General features: G+C 35.8%; 4 protein-coding genes across 4 annotated transcripts; 2 read left to right on the top strand and 2 right to left on the bottom strand.

Moving 5' to 3' along the window:
* Nucleotides 1-72: 72 nt before the first annotated feature.
* On the top strand, nucleotides 73-1446 carry TrAtP1_010963 (uncharacterized protein; the record flags this gene model as incomplete). The annotated part of the gene is made up of 1 exon (XM_014092441.2): nucleotides 73-1446. One exon carries the CDS (start codon nucleotides 73-75, stop codon nucleotides 1444-1446), a length of 1374 nt encoding a protein of 457 aa, XP_013947916.1.
* Nucleotides 1447-3802: 2356 nt separating this feature from the next.
* On the bottom strand, nucleotides 3803-3961 carry TrAtP1_010962 (uncharacterized protein; the record flags this gene model as incomplete). The annotated part of the gene is made up of 1 exon (XM_066114923.1): nucleotides 3803-3961. One exon carries the CDS (start codon nucleotides 3959-3961, stop codon nucleotides 3803-3805), a length of 159 nt encoding a protein of 52 aa, XP_065971020.1.
* A 62-nt stretch (nucleotides 3962-4023) lies between these two features.
* TrAtP1_010961 (uncharacterized protein) lies at nucleotides 4024-6711 on the top strand. Its single transcript, XM_066114922.1, has 5 exons — nucleotides 4024-4175; nucleotides 4233-4339; nucleotides 4435-5019; nucleotides 5100-5158; nucleotides 5233-6711. The coding sequence occupies exons 3-5, from the start codon at nucleotides 4501-4503 to the stop codon at nucleotides 5813-5815; spliced, it is 1161 nt and encodes a 386-aa protein (XP_065971019.1). The 5' UTR covers nucleotides 4024-4175; nucleotides 4233-4339; nucleotides 4435-4500; the 3' UTR covers nucleotides 5816-6711.
* A 147-nt stretch (nucleotides 6712-6858) lies between these two features.
* On the bottom strand, nucleotides 6859-7458 carry TrAtP1_010960 (uncharacterized protein; the record flags this gene model as incomplete). Its single annotated transcript, XM_066114921.1, has 2 exons — nucleotides 6859-7201; nucleotides 7388-7458. 2 exons carry the CDS (start codon nucleotides 7456-7458, stop codon nucleotides 6859-6861), a joined length of 414 nt encoding a protein of 137 aa, XP_065971018.1.
* Between the last annotated feature and the right edge of the window lie 8714 nt (nucleotides 7459-16172).

Below are 16172 nucleotides of genomic sequence, written 5' to 3'. Positions count from 1 at the left end.
GCTGCCGTCATTTGGTTGATTTCGCCAGCTTCTTCTCTTCACAGTCAAGTTAGAGACGCTCGGCCGCCCATCATGACGCCCGACGCAAAAAACACCATCACGCACCACCCCAATGTCTTCAACCTCCAGCGTCTGCAACCAGGCTCCAGCCGCAGCAGCTCGAAAGGACCTGCCGCCCCAAATGCTTCTAGCACCGGCGTCGAGGCTCTCGAAGTGAAGGACCAAGATCCGGTCGAGCGCCACCACTCCGCCCTCACCGATGTAGAGAGCCAGTTCACCGCAACCCGCAACTCTCGCGTTCCGCGTCTATCAGCCGAAAGCGACCCCTACGGACTATCTCTATCCTATAAAACGGATTCGGATCTCGAGCAAATCAAGGCCAACTCATCTCGAAAGAGGGACAGTGAGCGAGGTGCCAATGGAGCCCAGGGAAATGGCCCAAAGCGCGACCACCGCAAAGTCCGCGGCTTTTACGAGAATCAAAACGCCACCATCGAGCGAATGCTGAAGTCGGTTGAAGAGCACGTAGAGGAAGCCCGTGTCGAGCAAGGGGAGGACCAGACAAAGGTCAAGATTGCCATCTATGGCTCGCTTGCAGCCAACATTGTCCTCACCGCCCTCCAGCTCTATGCCGCCATCACCTCCGGATCGCTGTCTCTGTTCACCACCATGGCGGATGCTGTTTTTGACCCGCTTAGCACCCTCGCTCTCATTCTGTCCAACCGCGCTATTAGCAAGGTGGACCCGCGACGCTTTCCTGCTGGCAAGGCGCGACTCGAGACGGTGGGCAACATTGTCTTCTGCTTTCTCATGAGCGCCGTGGCCCTCATCATCATCGCCTTCTCAGCTAGAGAGCTAGCCTCCGGGGATGGCGACAAGAAGTTCCATCTCCCGTCGGTCATCTCCGTTTGTGCGGCCTTTGCGACCAAATTCTGCCTCTTCCTGTACTGCTGGTCTCTAAAGGACAAATACAGCCAGGTCAACATTCTGTGGCAGGATCACCGCAACGATCTGCTTGTTAATGGCTTTGGTATCTTGACTTCGGTAGGTGGTGCAAAGCTGGAATGGTGGATTGATCCCATCGGTGCTATTCTCTTGTCTCTCCTGACTTCTGGCATCTGGCTCTACACTGCCTTCAACGAGTTCCTGCTACTGGTTGGCGTTGTTGCGCCTCTAGACATGCAGCAGCTCATCACATATGTGTGCCTGACCCACTCGGATGCCGTTGAGGGCATTGATACGGTTCGAGTCTACCACTCGGGGCCGCGGCTGATTGCCGAAGTGGACATTGTCATGGATGCATCGCGGACGCTTAGAGACACGCACGATGTCGCAGAAGAGCTGCAGTTCAAGCTCGAGAGCCTGCCCGACGTTGAGCGGGCCTACGTTCATATTGACTACGAGACCACTCACAAGCCGGAGCACGCCTACAAGAAGGACCTTTGAGGTTGCTGCGAGAGACTTGTACTGCAGTATGCATGCATGAAAGAGGCTTTTTTTTGTTCTCCCCTCCCTTGATTTATCACGCTTTTTTTCTTCTCATATCTGCGGCTGTTTCGTCATTTCGAAGTGAAGGGTATGCCACGGAGTCATAGGCGCATTAGTATCGTATCATTTTTGAATATTGTTATATTGCTCTACGTCGCATCCTAGCTCTTGCGGAAGAGGGGCCAGAGTATGATGGTGCACAACGGAGGACTTTTTACTGCTACTAGTGTATCGGCTACGACTACCTACTCAGTCATAATATCTGTGATTTTATAACCTTGTCAAAATTTGCATGTGAAAGAGACGTTGGAAAAGACCATATAAACTGGACATCCTGCAGGTTTCGCAGCCACGACATCTTTGTTGGTTGGCTCTCGAGCAGACGCAACTCCCAGCATACCAAGGTGCGGGGGGGAGCAAGCGATGCAGTGGAGACTAATACGGAGAATCTAAATCGTTGACGAAGAGGAGGTCATAGCCGAAGTGGAGAGCTGCCATGATTATTCGCATCCTTGTTGACCTAAAGACGCCTGGGTCGGTCTAGGTAGTATTCGAAGGCTGCAGCTCAGATTGCCCCATCTCGAAAGCAAGGCCAAGAACGCGTCTACAAACAGATGCGGAAAGATAGGGGGAGCCATTCTGCCCGACAATTACTACAGGAAGCGTCGAGGCGGCCGGATGTGGCCTGCGTTTAGGTATCAATTCCATTCCATTATCCGGATGACTCGACGGATAAAAGGAGGGGGGATGTCCAATTGATAATGAGATGACCGTTGAGAGGATGGACAGACTGCACGGCACTAAATACGACGTTGCCTTGTCATGAATTATTAACGGCCCGACGTTTGAAGCCATCTCCGTGGCGTGAGAGACGAGCAAGACTCTGGATGTGCAGCCGCGCCGTACATTGCAAATGGAGACGCACGGCGAGCCAGCTAATCAGGACTGCTCGCAGCAGCATGATGGGACGTGATGAGGAGCAGCCGCGGCCGCACGAGAATTGCGCGCATTTGCATGGGAACTGATAAACCATGCGCGGGAGCCCGACGAAGGCGGCGTTGGGCTGTCGCTGCGCCGTCTCCCAGCAGGTAATTATCGCAAATCTGAGGACGCGGCAGCCCAGAACCGCAGAACCACAGAAGCAATGAGTCCCAACTGCGGAGCCTTTCTGCAACAAGCATCCGGGAGGGGCCCAGCGGAGGTCGCGAAAGCCACTAGAGGTTGCTGTTTTGCGAGCTTTTTTCCCCCTTCGCTCTTCTTTCTTTCATGCACAGCCATCTGCAAGCATGCATGGCATGGCATGGGCATGGCATGGCGCGGAGGCGAGAAATGGTGAGAGAATAAAAATTTTCGCTTTCTGCAAGCTGCCTGGACGTCTGGCTTATAGAGTGGCGCCTTTGGGTGGGATGTTGCATAAAGGTGACGAATTGGATATGATGCTAGTATAAATGGGCACGGTTTCTATCCTGGTACCTTTGATATCTTGAGATGTGAGTGAGAGAAAGAGAGAGAGAAGCCACTAGTTATATGTACATACCAGTACTGGTTGAGCATCTGCTTATCTCGAGCATTGGGTGCTTGACCCATCTGCCATGTTGGTAAAATCGATCAACCGTTGAGGCACAATGTTTGTTATCTAGAACTCAAAAAGCGCGAACGAATCTGCGGACGGCGTTCGCCCTGCACCGAAGAGAAAATTTCGCAGCAACGTGGTTGGCTAATGACGACGAGCTGGAGGGGTTCCGAGTTTTTTACCCCTCCCCCTCCTTTTCCAACCTCTCCGTCGATACGATACGAGCATGTGCATGACATTTGCCTGATGTGCTGCGCATCGCCGCAGCTGCAGGCTGGGCTGGTTCGCTTGCAAGCCATCATGCAAGCCGTCCGCTATCAGCGAGCTGGACCCGGGAAAGGCCGCACAGGAGCTGCTGCAGCGCGCCTAGTGGCTGCTAGCTCGATGACAGGTGGGCTGGCGGGGTCCAATGGGCGCTGTGCCGCAGGGCAGCTTTCGGACAGACAGCTACCTGGATGGCCTAGGTGCCGCCGGCGATGGAGATGGCCTCAGGCAATGGGCATGGCAGCGCCAGAGCAGGCGGATTAGTGCCTGCTTAGCAGGTTGTGGGTAGATGAGCGGCGGCCAGGCCTAGCAGCAATCAGGTAGCAGCAGCAGGCAGTCGCAGTCGCATCGACGATTCAAGAAGGCGAGAAAAAGTAGCGCCAGCCCGACGGCACCTTAAACAACGCCACCCTCTTGCGCCGTACCCAATTCCAACCTCCATCACCGTACTGTTGCCTCCCAACGCTTTCGTTATTTCTACCGCTGCTGTTCCCACTCCCGGAGCTCCTCTTCTTCCCTTCCCCTCTTCTTCTTATTCCCTCTGCTCCTCCTCCGTAAAGGCCGTTCCTCGCGTCTCTGTCCCGTAAGCGTGTCTTCAGAGATCTGCGGAATACCCCTCTCAACGTCTTCTTCCATTCTCTTTTGCGCATCTAGCTATAACTTTTTGCTCATCTAGCTCATAATGGCTGATCCAAGCTCGGGCGAGCATGCTTATGCTACGGTTCGTCCTTGCTGCTCCCTTCCCCGCCTGTTATCTGCGTTGTATATAGCTCAAAGAACGGCAAGCTGACTTATCGCCGCGGCGTGGCTCTCTTGATATAGCTTCTGTTGAACGATGCCTACCTTCCTGGTGAGTTTTCTCTAGCCAATCACTCTTTAAGACGTGTTGTCACTAACGAAATATCAGGCGCATTGGTGCTTGCTCACTCGCTGCGCGACGCCGGAACCACCAAGAAGCTCGCAGTTCTCGTCACTCTCGACGGTGTGACTGCCGAGGCTGTTGTCCAGCTCAAGGTACGCTTCTGAGTCAAAATATGCGTTTTTTACAATGTACGTTGGAGAACAATTGGCTGACTTGCGCCTTCTCTCCTCTTTGCACGAGCAATTAGACCGTTTACGACTATGTCTTGCCTGTTCCTCGAATCCGCAATGACAAGCCCGCCAACCTGTACCTCATGAACCGAGCTGATCTGCACTCTGCCTTTACCAAGATCAACCTGTGGAAGCAGACGCAGTTCTCTCGAATTGTCTACATCGATGCCGACGTCGTTGCCTACCGGGCTCCGGACGAGCTCTTCGACCTCCCACACGCCTTTGCGGCCTCCCCCGATATTGGTTGGCCAGACCTCTTCAACTCTGGTGTCATGGCGCTGACGCCCAACAACGGTGATTACCACGCCATGGTCGCCATGACCGAGAGGGGCATCTCCTTCGATGGCGCCGACCAGGGTCTCCTCAACATCTACTTCAAGAACAACTTCCACCGTCTGCCCTTCACCTACAACGTCACTCCTTCCGCGCACTACCAATACCTCCCTGCCTACCGACACTTCCAGTCCAGCATCAACATGGTCCACTTCATTGGTCCGGACAAGCCCTGGCGCGCTGGCCGCAACGCCTCATATGGCAGCTCAGCCTACGACGAAATGGTTGGCCGATGGTGGGCCGTGTATGATCGTCACTACCGCGAGAAGGTGAGTTTCCAGCAGTAATATTCAATTACATAAAAAAAAAAAAAAAAAAAAAAAAAAACACTGCTAATTCTTTCACTTAGGAAATTTCTCAGCTTGCCAACGGCAGTGGAAACTATAACACAGCTTACGAGGCTCAGAAGTAAGATGACGATTCTCTTGTGTTCAGACGCTCTATCACACCTTGAATATATATTAACACGATTGAAACATCAGGAGTGCTTCCCTGGCTGATACTCGAAATGATACACCTCAAAACTGGGGTGGCCAGAACCAGGCACCACGACAAATCTTCCCGTGGGAAAGCAAGCAGACCAAGGCTACCAGATCCTTCTACGGTGATGAGCCAGAACTGCAGCCGCAAGCTGCGACCACCAAGCCTTCGGGTGCCCGTTCCTCAGTAACCAAATCGCCTCCCAAGTCTCCAGTATCCAAGACATCGGACAAACAGAGCGAGGCCGGCACGGCATCTTGGACAACATACTCTCGAGGCAATGCCTGGGATGAAGACCCCGGCATCTCCAAGTATGCGGAAGCAGTTGAGAAGCGCCACCGATCGAGCAGCCGTGGACAGGGAGGAGATGAGGACGTAGACGACGACGAAGATGAACAGGAACAGACAAAGCGTGGCTTCAAGGTTACTGACTTCCCTACTGAGACGGAGCGACCCAGCTTGCCAGTCACACCGGCCCCAGTTCCTCGGGGGCGTGAAGCCGCTGGAAAAGGTCTGCCGGCAGCTGAGGGCGTGCCGTCACAGGCCGAATGGGTACGTACTAATCAATCGAAAACAGCTAAATAGACTACACATATATGCTGGGTAGCTGACGTGGAGTTTCCTGACAAGGATCCCACAGCGCAATTAGAGAAGCTTGCTCAACAGCAGTCAGCGATGCTATTGCGCAAGCTGGGAGGGGAGACGGATGATATATCGAGAGGAACGAGCCAAAGTATTTCGACGCAGCCCGTTGGATCACAGACTCGCATTGCACAGTCAGTGCCTCAAGTGTTGAGTCCACGACCTGTCAAGGGGACAGCCGCGGCCGCAACCAGAAGTTTGGAGCGGAAGATGGATGCAGAAGCCGACAAGTCATGACGCAAAAGAGAAAAAAAAAATAAAGAAAACCGAAAAAGAAAAGTACAACAGTAACGAAAAAAGAAGGACGTTATATTGGATATTGTGTATTGGGTTGGGAAAAAAAGGTGAAAGAAAAAGTGGAAGGCTATTTATACCTTTGATTTCTTCTTCGCCCGCATAATTTTTGCTTATTGCTACTCTATTTTTTTTTTTCTTCAACCACACTTCTCTGCATAGCGACTGCACCAGCATCGTCATTTGCCAAGTACCCTTTCATCGCGTGTTATGCAGAGCGTGGCATTGGGCTTATCAGCATTGGTTTCATTTGTGTCCCATTACTATGATCTTACTGTTTTCATCTTCATTTTTATTCCATACCGCTACTATATATACGTACACATATGAATTAAGCTCATTGATGGATGTTGAAGCGTCTTTTTCCTCTCAATTGGATAATCTGTTAATGCCGTATTGGTTTGAATGGCTGCTGACGAGTGATGGACGGCCTACAAGGCAGTTTTATTGCGGGACTCTGTGAATTTGGACAAGTTTATAAGACATTATCTGCGCCATATGCTATGTATACGACCAAAGGTAGCGGAAAATAAAATCTTTACCAGAGTTTAATGTCTTTTTTTACACCTTTAAATTCACATAATCATCATGGCGACTATGCTGAAGCTTAACATAGTCTTAATGACCTTGATCTGCTCTAGAATACTTGATCGGCTAGTACCACCTTTCGCTGACATTGATTCAACGCCTGTCTAATAGTTAAACGTATGCATGACTTCATCTGTAAATCGACCATCAATAGCCTTTAGTTGTTCAAGTGAGAGTTTGTCCATGGGAATGCCCAGCTCCTCGCTCTTCGCGACTTGTCCTGAAATATGATGTGTCTCGCGGAAAGGCACACCTTTCTGACGAGGAAGTCGGCAAGGTCTGTGGCGAGAAGGGTTGGGTCTAGTGCAGCTGGCATCCGCTCCGGTCGAGAGGATACCGTTTGCGATCTGTATGCTGTCGGAGATGGTCTTGACATGATCTGGCATGGGTTCCCAGCTCTCCTGGAGATGTTTGTTGTAAGTATATGGTAAAGCCAGTTTGGTCGAGCTTAGGATGAGTTAGGAAAATTAGTGAGCCTATTCTGGTCTCGATACTAGCCGTAGTGTTGGTGTTTCTGGGTTCGTACCAAAGATTGTTTGACTTTGACCATTCCTTCCTAGCGGTGAGTTGACATCTCAACTGTATACCGTACTCTCACATCTATGCTAAACTATCAAACCCAGGATGTCTCACGCACCATTTGCAATCATGTGGAGGGTGTGTCCCGCGTTGTCTATGATTTGTAAGTAAATGTCTTTGCCCATGTTAGACTCGACTCTTGAGCTGATATTGTTTTTAGAACGTCAAGGTCCCCCGGTACTACTAGTATTGAGCTGGAATAGGCACTATTAAAGGGAAGGCAAATAGATAGGAATTAGGTCACTCGCTGGCGTGAACTAAGGGGGAAAAAAACAGAATCAAATATTATAGTGTGTGGAGATTCTTTTAGAAAAGTGTATAGAGTGGGCGGAAATTATTGTGGTATTTGATAGAATAAAAGCGTTCTTATCAAACTCAAACATCCTTCTCATCCTTTACCCACGGTCTGTCGCATTGCTCTTGATCTTGAATGCATCTGCCGCACTCCCCCCTTACCTCCTTGTCGTTTGTAAGGCGTGTCGATCCTGGCAACGACCACACTTGCCTTTGCAACGACTCTCGTGCCATTGGAGTTGGCATTGTAAGAAAGCCGTGCCACAATGCCTGCATTGCGTCTCCGCCGCTCCAAAAGAATCGGCGTGAGACGAGCCTACACATTCAAATCCCTTGCTGATATAAATTTTGCAGCCTTGTCTCTTGTGGTAGCCAACCGTATTTTGTCACAAAGCATATCAAAGCTCCTCACTGGTACAAGGCTTGAGCGTTGAGCTATTGAGTCATGTTCGAACTATGAACTTGACTTATTACGGGGTTCAGGATGCCCTAGGTGGGAGACATGCAATCTTCCTCGACCATTCTCAGGGGGTACTCAATCTTATACTCATTCACATATAATATAGAGTAGATAGAAACAATGTACATACGACCATAGGTAGTGGAAAACTCGGGGTCCCGTCTGCTCCCCCATAGATAAGCCACTAACCGGCAGATTAGTAGTTGAGTGGGTGACCATCAGCGAACACCGGCTGTTGTATGTTTTTGTTTTTTTTTCTTCCTGACATCCTTTTTATTTAGGGAGAAGTTATCCAGCACCCTAATTTCATTATCCAACACCCCAACTGTAGTATAATAGGGCAGCCAGTTATATGTTAAATATACAGCTGCCAAATACTTGTTCAAATAGCAACAGTAGCAACAGTAGCAACAGTAGTAGCAGTAGCAGCAGTAGCAGCAGTAGTAGCAGTAGTAGCAGTAGTAGCAGTAGTAGCAGTAGTAGCAGTAGTAGCAGTAGTAGCAGTAGTAGCAGTAGTAGCAGTAGTAGCAGCAGCATGTGACGAACCGTACACTAGATAGTTAATATAGGGTAGATTCCCAAGGGATAAACCTAGTAAATAATTCTGGGTTTATATTAGCGGAGCGGTTAGGAAACTTAATAAGTAATATAGGCAATAATAATAATATCACTAGATGGTAGAAGTGCAGAGCGTGTTATAATCTTAATTCTATGTTAATAACTAGCTATTTAAAACTATCTTTAAATAAGTATAAGAAGTATATATATATCCTATTATTCACTAGTGTTCACTTTTCTAAAGTAAATATCATCTGTATTAGGAATTTATTTACTAGTATTTACTTTCTTAAAGTAAACATAATTCTAATTAGTTATATTAGCTAAAGGTTTCTTTATTATATATACCCTATAGGTTTATTTATTATAACTATAAGTTATTAGGTTATAATATAATACTCCCCTTTTATTAGTCTTATCCCTAAGGCCTAGCCTACTATTTATAAGTAAGTCTAAGCCCTTAGTTATATTAAATAAGTAACTTCCTTTTATTATTATTATTATACCTAATTATATTAAAAAGTTAAAGGCGCTATTAAAGTTATATTCTACTACCTATTATTATTCTTAACTAAACTTTATTTATTTATTTAGTTTTAAGGTAATACCTTATATATAATACTTAAATAAGAAAATTTATTATATAGTAGTTAAAGGTATTAATAATTACGCTTATTATTATAGCTTAGGTTATTCTTATAATAATTTATAAGTTCTAATATTAAGTTATAAGTATTTCTTCCTTTATTTTTATTTTTATTACTAATTTTTTAGTTAATTATATTACTAAGGAGCTAAAGCATTTAAAGTATTAAGAGAAGCTTATAAAAGAGGCTCTAGTTAAATAGTAGAAGAAGCTTAATAAAGTATTAGGTTATTTAATATAGTTATATAAGTTTTATTATATTCTTTATAATTATAGTATAAAGATAGTAAGGCATAGGTTAAATGCTAAGGAGATAAAAGAGGCTAATTATTATAAGGAAGAAGAGTGTTATACTAAACTTATAAAAGTTTAAAATAAGGAGGTGCAGGTTCTTTATAAGGTTTAGTCTATAAGCAGGGTTAAGGTACCTAACCTCTCCTCCTTTAAGTTAAACCTATTATTATTTCTATTCCTAGGGACTAGTAATATTCCCATAGGATTATCTAGGTGTTCCTCTTAAGTTCTTATTCTAGAACCTATAAGTTTTTATTATTATTATAACCCTTTTATTTAGTAAAATACTTTTTTTCTTTTATTATTTTATTTATTTATATATAAGTTAGTTTTTTAATTTTATATTCTTCCTTAATATCTTAAATAATAATTTTATTTATAATTAGCTTACCTATCTTTTTATTTACTAGTGCTTTTTTAAGTAGTAATATATAAAAGATAGCTATTTTAAGCTATATATTATTAAATAAGTCTAATTTATAATTAACTTTACTAATTTTCTTTAAGATTCTAAAAGGTTTAAGTTTTCTAAAGTCTAATTTATTACTTAGTTTATTTATTTTAATATTTAGTAATTTTTTATTATATAAGTATTATAGCAGGTAGACTATATCTCCCTTCTAAAGGGTTAGTCCCTTAATTCTTATATAATCTATATATTCTTTTAAGTATTATTTAAAGAATTTAAGTTAAACTTTAAGTTCTTCCTATAATTAGATTATATCTTCTGCAAAAATACATATATTATCCGCATTTAGTTTATTATAAGATAGTCTATAGGCTTCTAGTGTAAACCTATAGTTAATATAAAATAGTATTACTCCTATAGTTTCTATTATAAAGCTATTATATTATATTTATGCAATTAGTAGTATCTTAACCTAGTTATTTTACTAAAGATTAATATAATATTATAAATATGCTTTAATAACTTAGTTTATTTATTTTATTTATTTATTTATTTATAAGTAAAATGCTATACTTAACTTATAATAGGTTTTAAGTTTAGCTATTAGCTTTTACTAAAATTTAAATATAAAGATGCTTTCTTTATTTAATATAATTTCTTTTAGTATTCTATATTTTATAAATATATATCTTATATAAAAATGCGCTAGATTTTCTATTATATATAATTTCTTATATAGTAAAAAGTATAATTACTTTAATAATTTATTTATAATAATAAAGATACTATTAAAGTGTTTTTTTATTAATAAATCTTTTAACTTAGGTAAGTTAGTAATATAGTTAAATATAATAGTATACTAATTCCTTTTTGGAATTAGAATTAGTTATAATATCCTATATAGCTAATGCCTCTTGTCTTTTATTTTCTTATATATATTATATTTCTTAATAACTTTTAAGATTTTATTTTTTATTCCTAGGAATTTATAATAGTATATTATATAATTCCATGTTATTTTAATACTATAGTATACTACTATAATTATACTATAATATAAGTCTTAAATTACTTTTAATTATAATTCTAGTAGTACCTAGATTTTTCCTTCCTATTTTAGTAAATCTTTTTTAATAATTACTTTTTCTAAGAGTTTATTTAGTTTTATATTTAATATATATTCCCTTATTTTATCTAAAATAAGATTATATTCTTTTATAATAAATAAAGTATTAATTTATATTTATTTATAGTTTCCTTAGTAATTCTTTCTTAAAATTTAAGCTTAGATTTCTAGGATTTCTTTAAAGTATTCCTCTTTTTAACTTAGGGCGTTTACTTATTTATTAGCAGTACTATTATAATAAATAAGTTTATAGTTAAAGTTTAAGAGTGTCTTAAAGTATTATATTTATCTTATAAAGAGTTTCTAGGTTTTAGTAAAGTATATAATATTATAGTAGTTAATATAAACTTTAACCTTATACTTACTTTCTAAGTAATAGTATTTTTATTCTTTAAATGCTTTAAGAATTACTATAAATTCTTTATTATAAATAGGATATTTTAATTCTAGTTTATATAGTTTTTATAAGAAGAATACTATTAAATAGTTTTTCCTATTTTTATTTTTTTATATTAGTACTCCTTTAATAATAAAGTCTAATAAGTTAGTTTTAATTTCTAATAGTTTATTAGGGTTATATATAATAAGTATAGGTTTACTAAGGAGTGTGTTTTTAAGTTATTTAAACACTGCTTTTATTTTTAGTTTATATATAAGTTTTTTATTTTTTTTATTTTTTTCTTACCTTTTTTATTTTTTTTAAGTTAAGTAGTATTAATAAGTGGTTTAGCAATTTTATTATAATTCTTAATAAACCTTTAATAGTAGTTTACTAGGCCTAGAAAGCTTTATATTCCTTTTTAAGTTTCTAGTAGTTTTTATTTTTAAATTATTTTAAGCTTATTAAGATTTATTTAAACTTATTTTAGTAAAATTAGGTATTCTAGGAATTTAACTTCTTAAATATAAAAGCTGTATTTTTTAAGCTTTACTAATAGATTAGTGTCTTATAGTATTTATAGTACCTTATAAATATATTCCTTGTGTTCTTTAAGGGTTTTTAAGAAGGTAAGAATATTATTAAGGTATATAATTATAAAGTTATTAATATATATTTATAATATATAGTTAATTATTTATTAAAAGATTACTAATGCATTAATTAGCTTAAATAGTATTACTAAGCATTTAAATAATCTATAGCATGTTTTAAATGCTGTTTTTTATTTATCCCTTTTACAGATGTAAATTAGGTTATATACTCCCTTAAGGTCTAAGGTAATAAACTAATTTATATTAGTTAAGTAATCTTAAATTTCTATAATTAATAGTAATAGGGTTTAATCTTTAATAGTAATTTTATTTAACTATTAGTAATTAATAATTAGTTTAAGTTTTTTATTTTTCTTTAATATAAATATAATAGGATATCTAGCTTATAAAGTGGATAATTTAATATATTCTTTTTCTAGTTATTCTTATAGTTATTCCTAAAGTATTTTAAGTTTTACTTTACTAAGGTTATAGATTAGAAAGAACTTTATTATTTTTCTATTTATAAGATTTATATAGTAATCTTATTATAAATAAAGTAGTTATATTATTTTTAATATTAAATTAAATAGTTTCTTATATTTCCTTTAATATTATTAAGGTGCTTTCTAGAGAATATCTTCTAGTTTTTTATTTTTCTTTTTTTCTTTTACTTTTAATAATACTTTATTTAAAGCTTATAATTTTATTTTAACTTATATAATAACTTAGTTAATATATACTTGTTTTTCTTTAACTCTTTTATGGTTATACTATAGTAATACTAGTGATTTTTTTATATTAAATTTAACCTTTCTCTTAGGTTTTATTCTTTCTTTTATTTTTTTTAACTTTTCTTAATTTTATTATATATAAGATTTTATTTTTAGGTCTATAAGCGCGTCTTTACCTTCCTTACCCTTTTTATAGCTTAGTTATAGCTTCTAGGTAATATCTTTTTCTTAGAGTATTTGTTTTATTTTTTAGTTAATTAGTAGGTTATTTTATTTTAACTATAGGTATTTAAGTAAAATATTACAGTTACAGAGAGGTATAATATTAAACTTAATAATCTTAGTATAATTAGTAATTATAATTAGGAGATAATTAGTCTTATAGTTAATTATTATCTTAGTATAAGGTGTAATAACACTAGATATATATATAGGTTATTTTTTCTTAGTGTATAGTAGTTTAAGTAGTTTTATTATTTAAGAAGTAATAAGGTTATAATTTGCATTACTATTTATATAAGTTATTACTAGATATTAGTTAATATACCCTTTAACTAATAATTTCTTATTATTATATTTAATTAAGTTAATCTAAATGTTATTTAAATAGGTTTAGTCCTAGGTAATAATTTAGTATTTTATACACTATTAGTATTTTAACTCTTAGTTTTATTCTTAAATTATATAATAGTATCTTTTAATAAGTCTTTTATATTTTTCTTAGGTTTTATAATAACTTTCTAGGTTATAACCTTTTAACCTTAGCTTTCTTATTACTTAGTAGTATTATTATTATTTTATTATATATTTTTTATAATATTATTTCTTATAGTTTAGAAAGTAGGTTTTTTAATATTTAGTAGGTTAATAATATATTTATAGGTTATTATGCTATTTGTTAATTTTATTATATATATGTAATTTATAATATAGCTTATTATAGTATTTATAATTCTTTTTCTTATATTTTTTATTAAATTTATATTCTTTTATAAGTCTAGTCCTTAATAGGGTATAGGATTATAGTAAAATAATATAGTTATATATATTAAAAATATTAATTTTAGTGAATATTAGGAGGTTTATTTATATTAGGGGGTATTCCTCTAGGTATTAGTATTATTCTTCCTATTATTTATATTCCTTAACTAGTGTGTTAAGGATCTTATTATAACTATAGTTTAAGTCCTATAAGCTATAAGTTAGGTATCCCTTATAATTATAGTTATAGTTTATAGTGCTATAAAGCTTATATTTATAGATATAGGGATTTATAATATGCTTTTCCTTTTAGTAAGGTTTATAGTTTTTATATTTTAGGTTATAAAAAAGTGTGTTTCTTTTATAATTAGGGCTTATTAAATTACATAAGTGGTATAAGAGTTTACCTTTAGAGTTTTTATATATATATCTCTAGTATCCTAGGGCATATTACTAGGCTATAATACTATATTAACTATATTCTTTATTTAAGTTTAATTTACTATTTTTATTTTCCTTATAGTTTTTATATATATAATTAATATCCTATAAGCTATAAGATATATATTTATAAAGTATGTAAGTAAAATAGGGTTTTATTAAACTATAGTCTTTATATTTTAGTTTCTTATAAAAGTTAAGGGTGTTAATTATTATAGTCTTATAAGTTTTTTTAGCTTATGGCTTCTTTAGGTAGTATTTAGATTCTTCCTTGCTGCTTTTATATATAAGATATAAATTATTATAGTAAGCTATTTAGCTAAGGTAATTATAGGGTATTTTTATAATAGTGTTTACCTAGACCTTATCCTTAGTGGTCTTAGGTTTTTTATTATTTTTCTTAGTGTAGTAATAGCTTTTATTATAGCCCTTCTTATTATAGAATATATAGGTTATCTTAGATTAGCAGTTTACTTTCTTATAGCCTTTTTTTACCATAAGTATTATAAGTTTTATTAAACTTCCTATAGTTTAAGATATTAATATTTATTTTTCCTAGTTAAGTTTTATTATCTTTAGTAATATAGTTTTCTTATTTTTTCCCTTAGTTAGCTTATAGTTAATATCTAGTAGTTTAGCTGTTTTTCTTATCCTTTTATTCTTACTTTTATTTTTATTATTAGTTATTAATTATAATAGCTTCTTAGGTAAATATAATAAATATGGTTTTTTATTAGTTAATTTTATAGATTTTATTTTTAATTTTTAACTTTAGACTATAGTAGTATATTTCCTTTTTTAATTCCTTAGTTTAATTAACTTTACTAAGTAATTAAATAAAGGTTAAAGTGTATTTATAATATAATTCTTTTTATTTAAGGTTTTAAAGTTTCTTTTTTTACTTCTTAAGCTTTATTAGTAATTCTAAAGGATTTTTCTAGTTATTTTTTAAGGTTTTTATAACCCTTAAAGACTTTTTTTATAAGTTTACTTTACTAAGCTAGATTATTCTTTTTATTTTTAAAGAGTATTTTAAATTAATTAGCTGCTATATCTTTAGTATATATTTTTATATATTAGATTTTTTTTTTTAAATTATCTTCTAGGAATATCTTTAGATAATAGTATTTAAAGTAGGTTTATAGTTTATTAAGGAACTAGTGGAGTTTAATAATATCTCTGTTAAACTTCTTTAATTATTTAATTTTTAGGATTTTTCCTAGTTTTAGTTTATTATTTATAGGGATAGCTAGTGCTACTATAAGTGCTATAATAAGTGTCACCTAGGGAGCTACCCCTAGTAAGTTACTAAGTTATTATTATAGGTTATTAATAGTTTATTAATCTGCTTACTATTATATATATAAGTCTTAGATTATATATTTTATATTTTTTATATAAGTTTTAGCGCTTTATTCTTATTACTTATATTATTTATATTTTTATTTAAGAGCTTTTATTAGAATATTTTACTAATTATAAGCTATTTCTGCTAATGCATTTTTAAACTTAATAATACTATTTAACTAGTAATTACTTAAAGCTTAGCTCTTGTAATTAATATTATATTTAGGGATATTAAAGATTAATATTTATATTCTTTTTTTTATATTACTTATAAGGTCTAGTAACTATTTAAATAAGAGTTATTAATATATAATAAACTATATACTAAATAGTTAGTATAAGGTAAATTCCTAAGGGATAAACCTAGTAAATAATTTTAGGTTTATATTAGTGGAGCGGTTAGGAAACTTAATAGGTAATATAGGTAATAGTAATAATATTACTAGATAATAAAAGTATAAAGCATATTATAATCTTAATTCTATGTTAATAACTAGCTATTTAAAACTATCTTTAAGTAAGTATAAGAAGTATATATATATTCTATTATTTACTAGTATTTACTTTTCTAAAGTAA

Source organism: Trichoderma atroviride, chromosome 6 (genome assembly GCF_020647795.1).
Source record: "Trichoderma atroviride chromosome 6, complete sequence".
Classification (NCBI taxonomy): domain Eukaryota; kingdom Fungi; phylum Ascomycota; class Sordariomycetes; order Hypocreales; family Hypocreaceae; genus Trichoderma; species Trichoderma atroviride.
The sequence above is the reverse complement of the archived record's forward strand: the minus strand, read 5'-3'. Positions and strand labels throughout refer to the sequence as shown.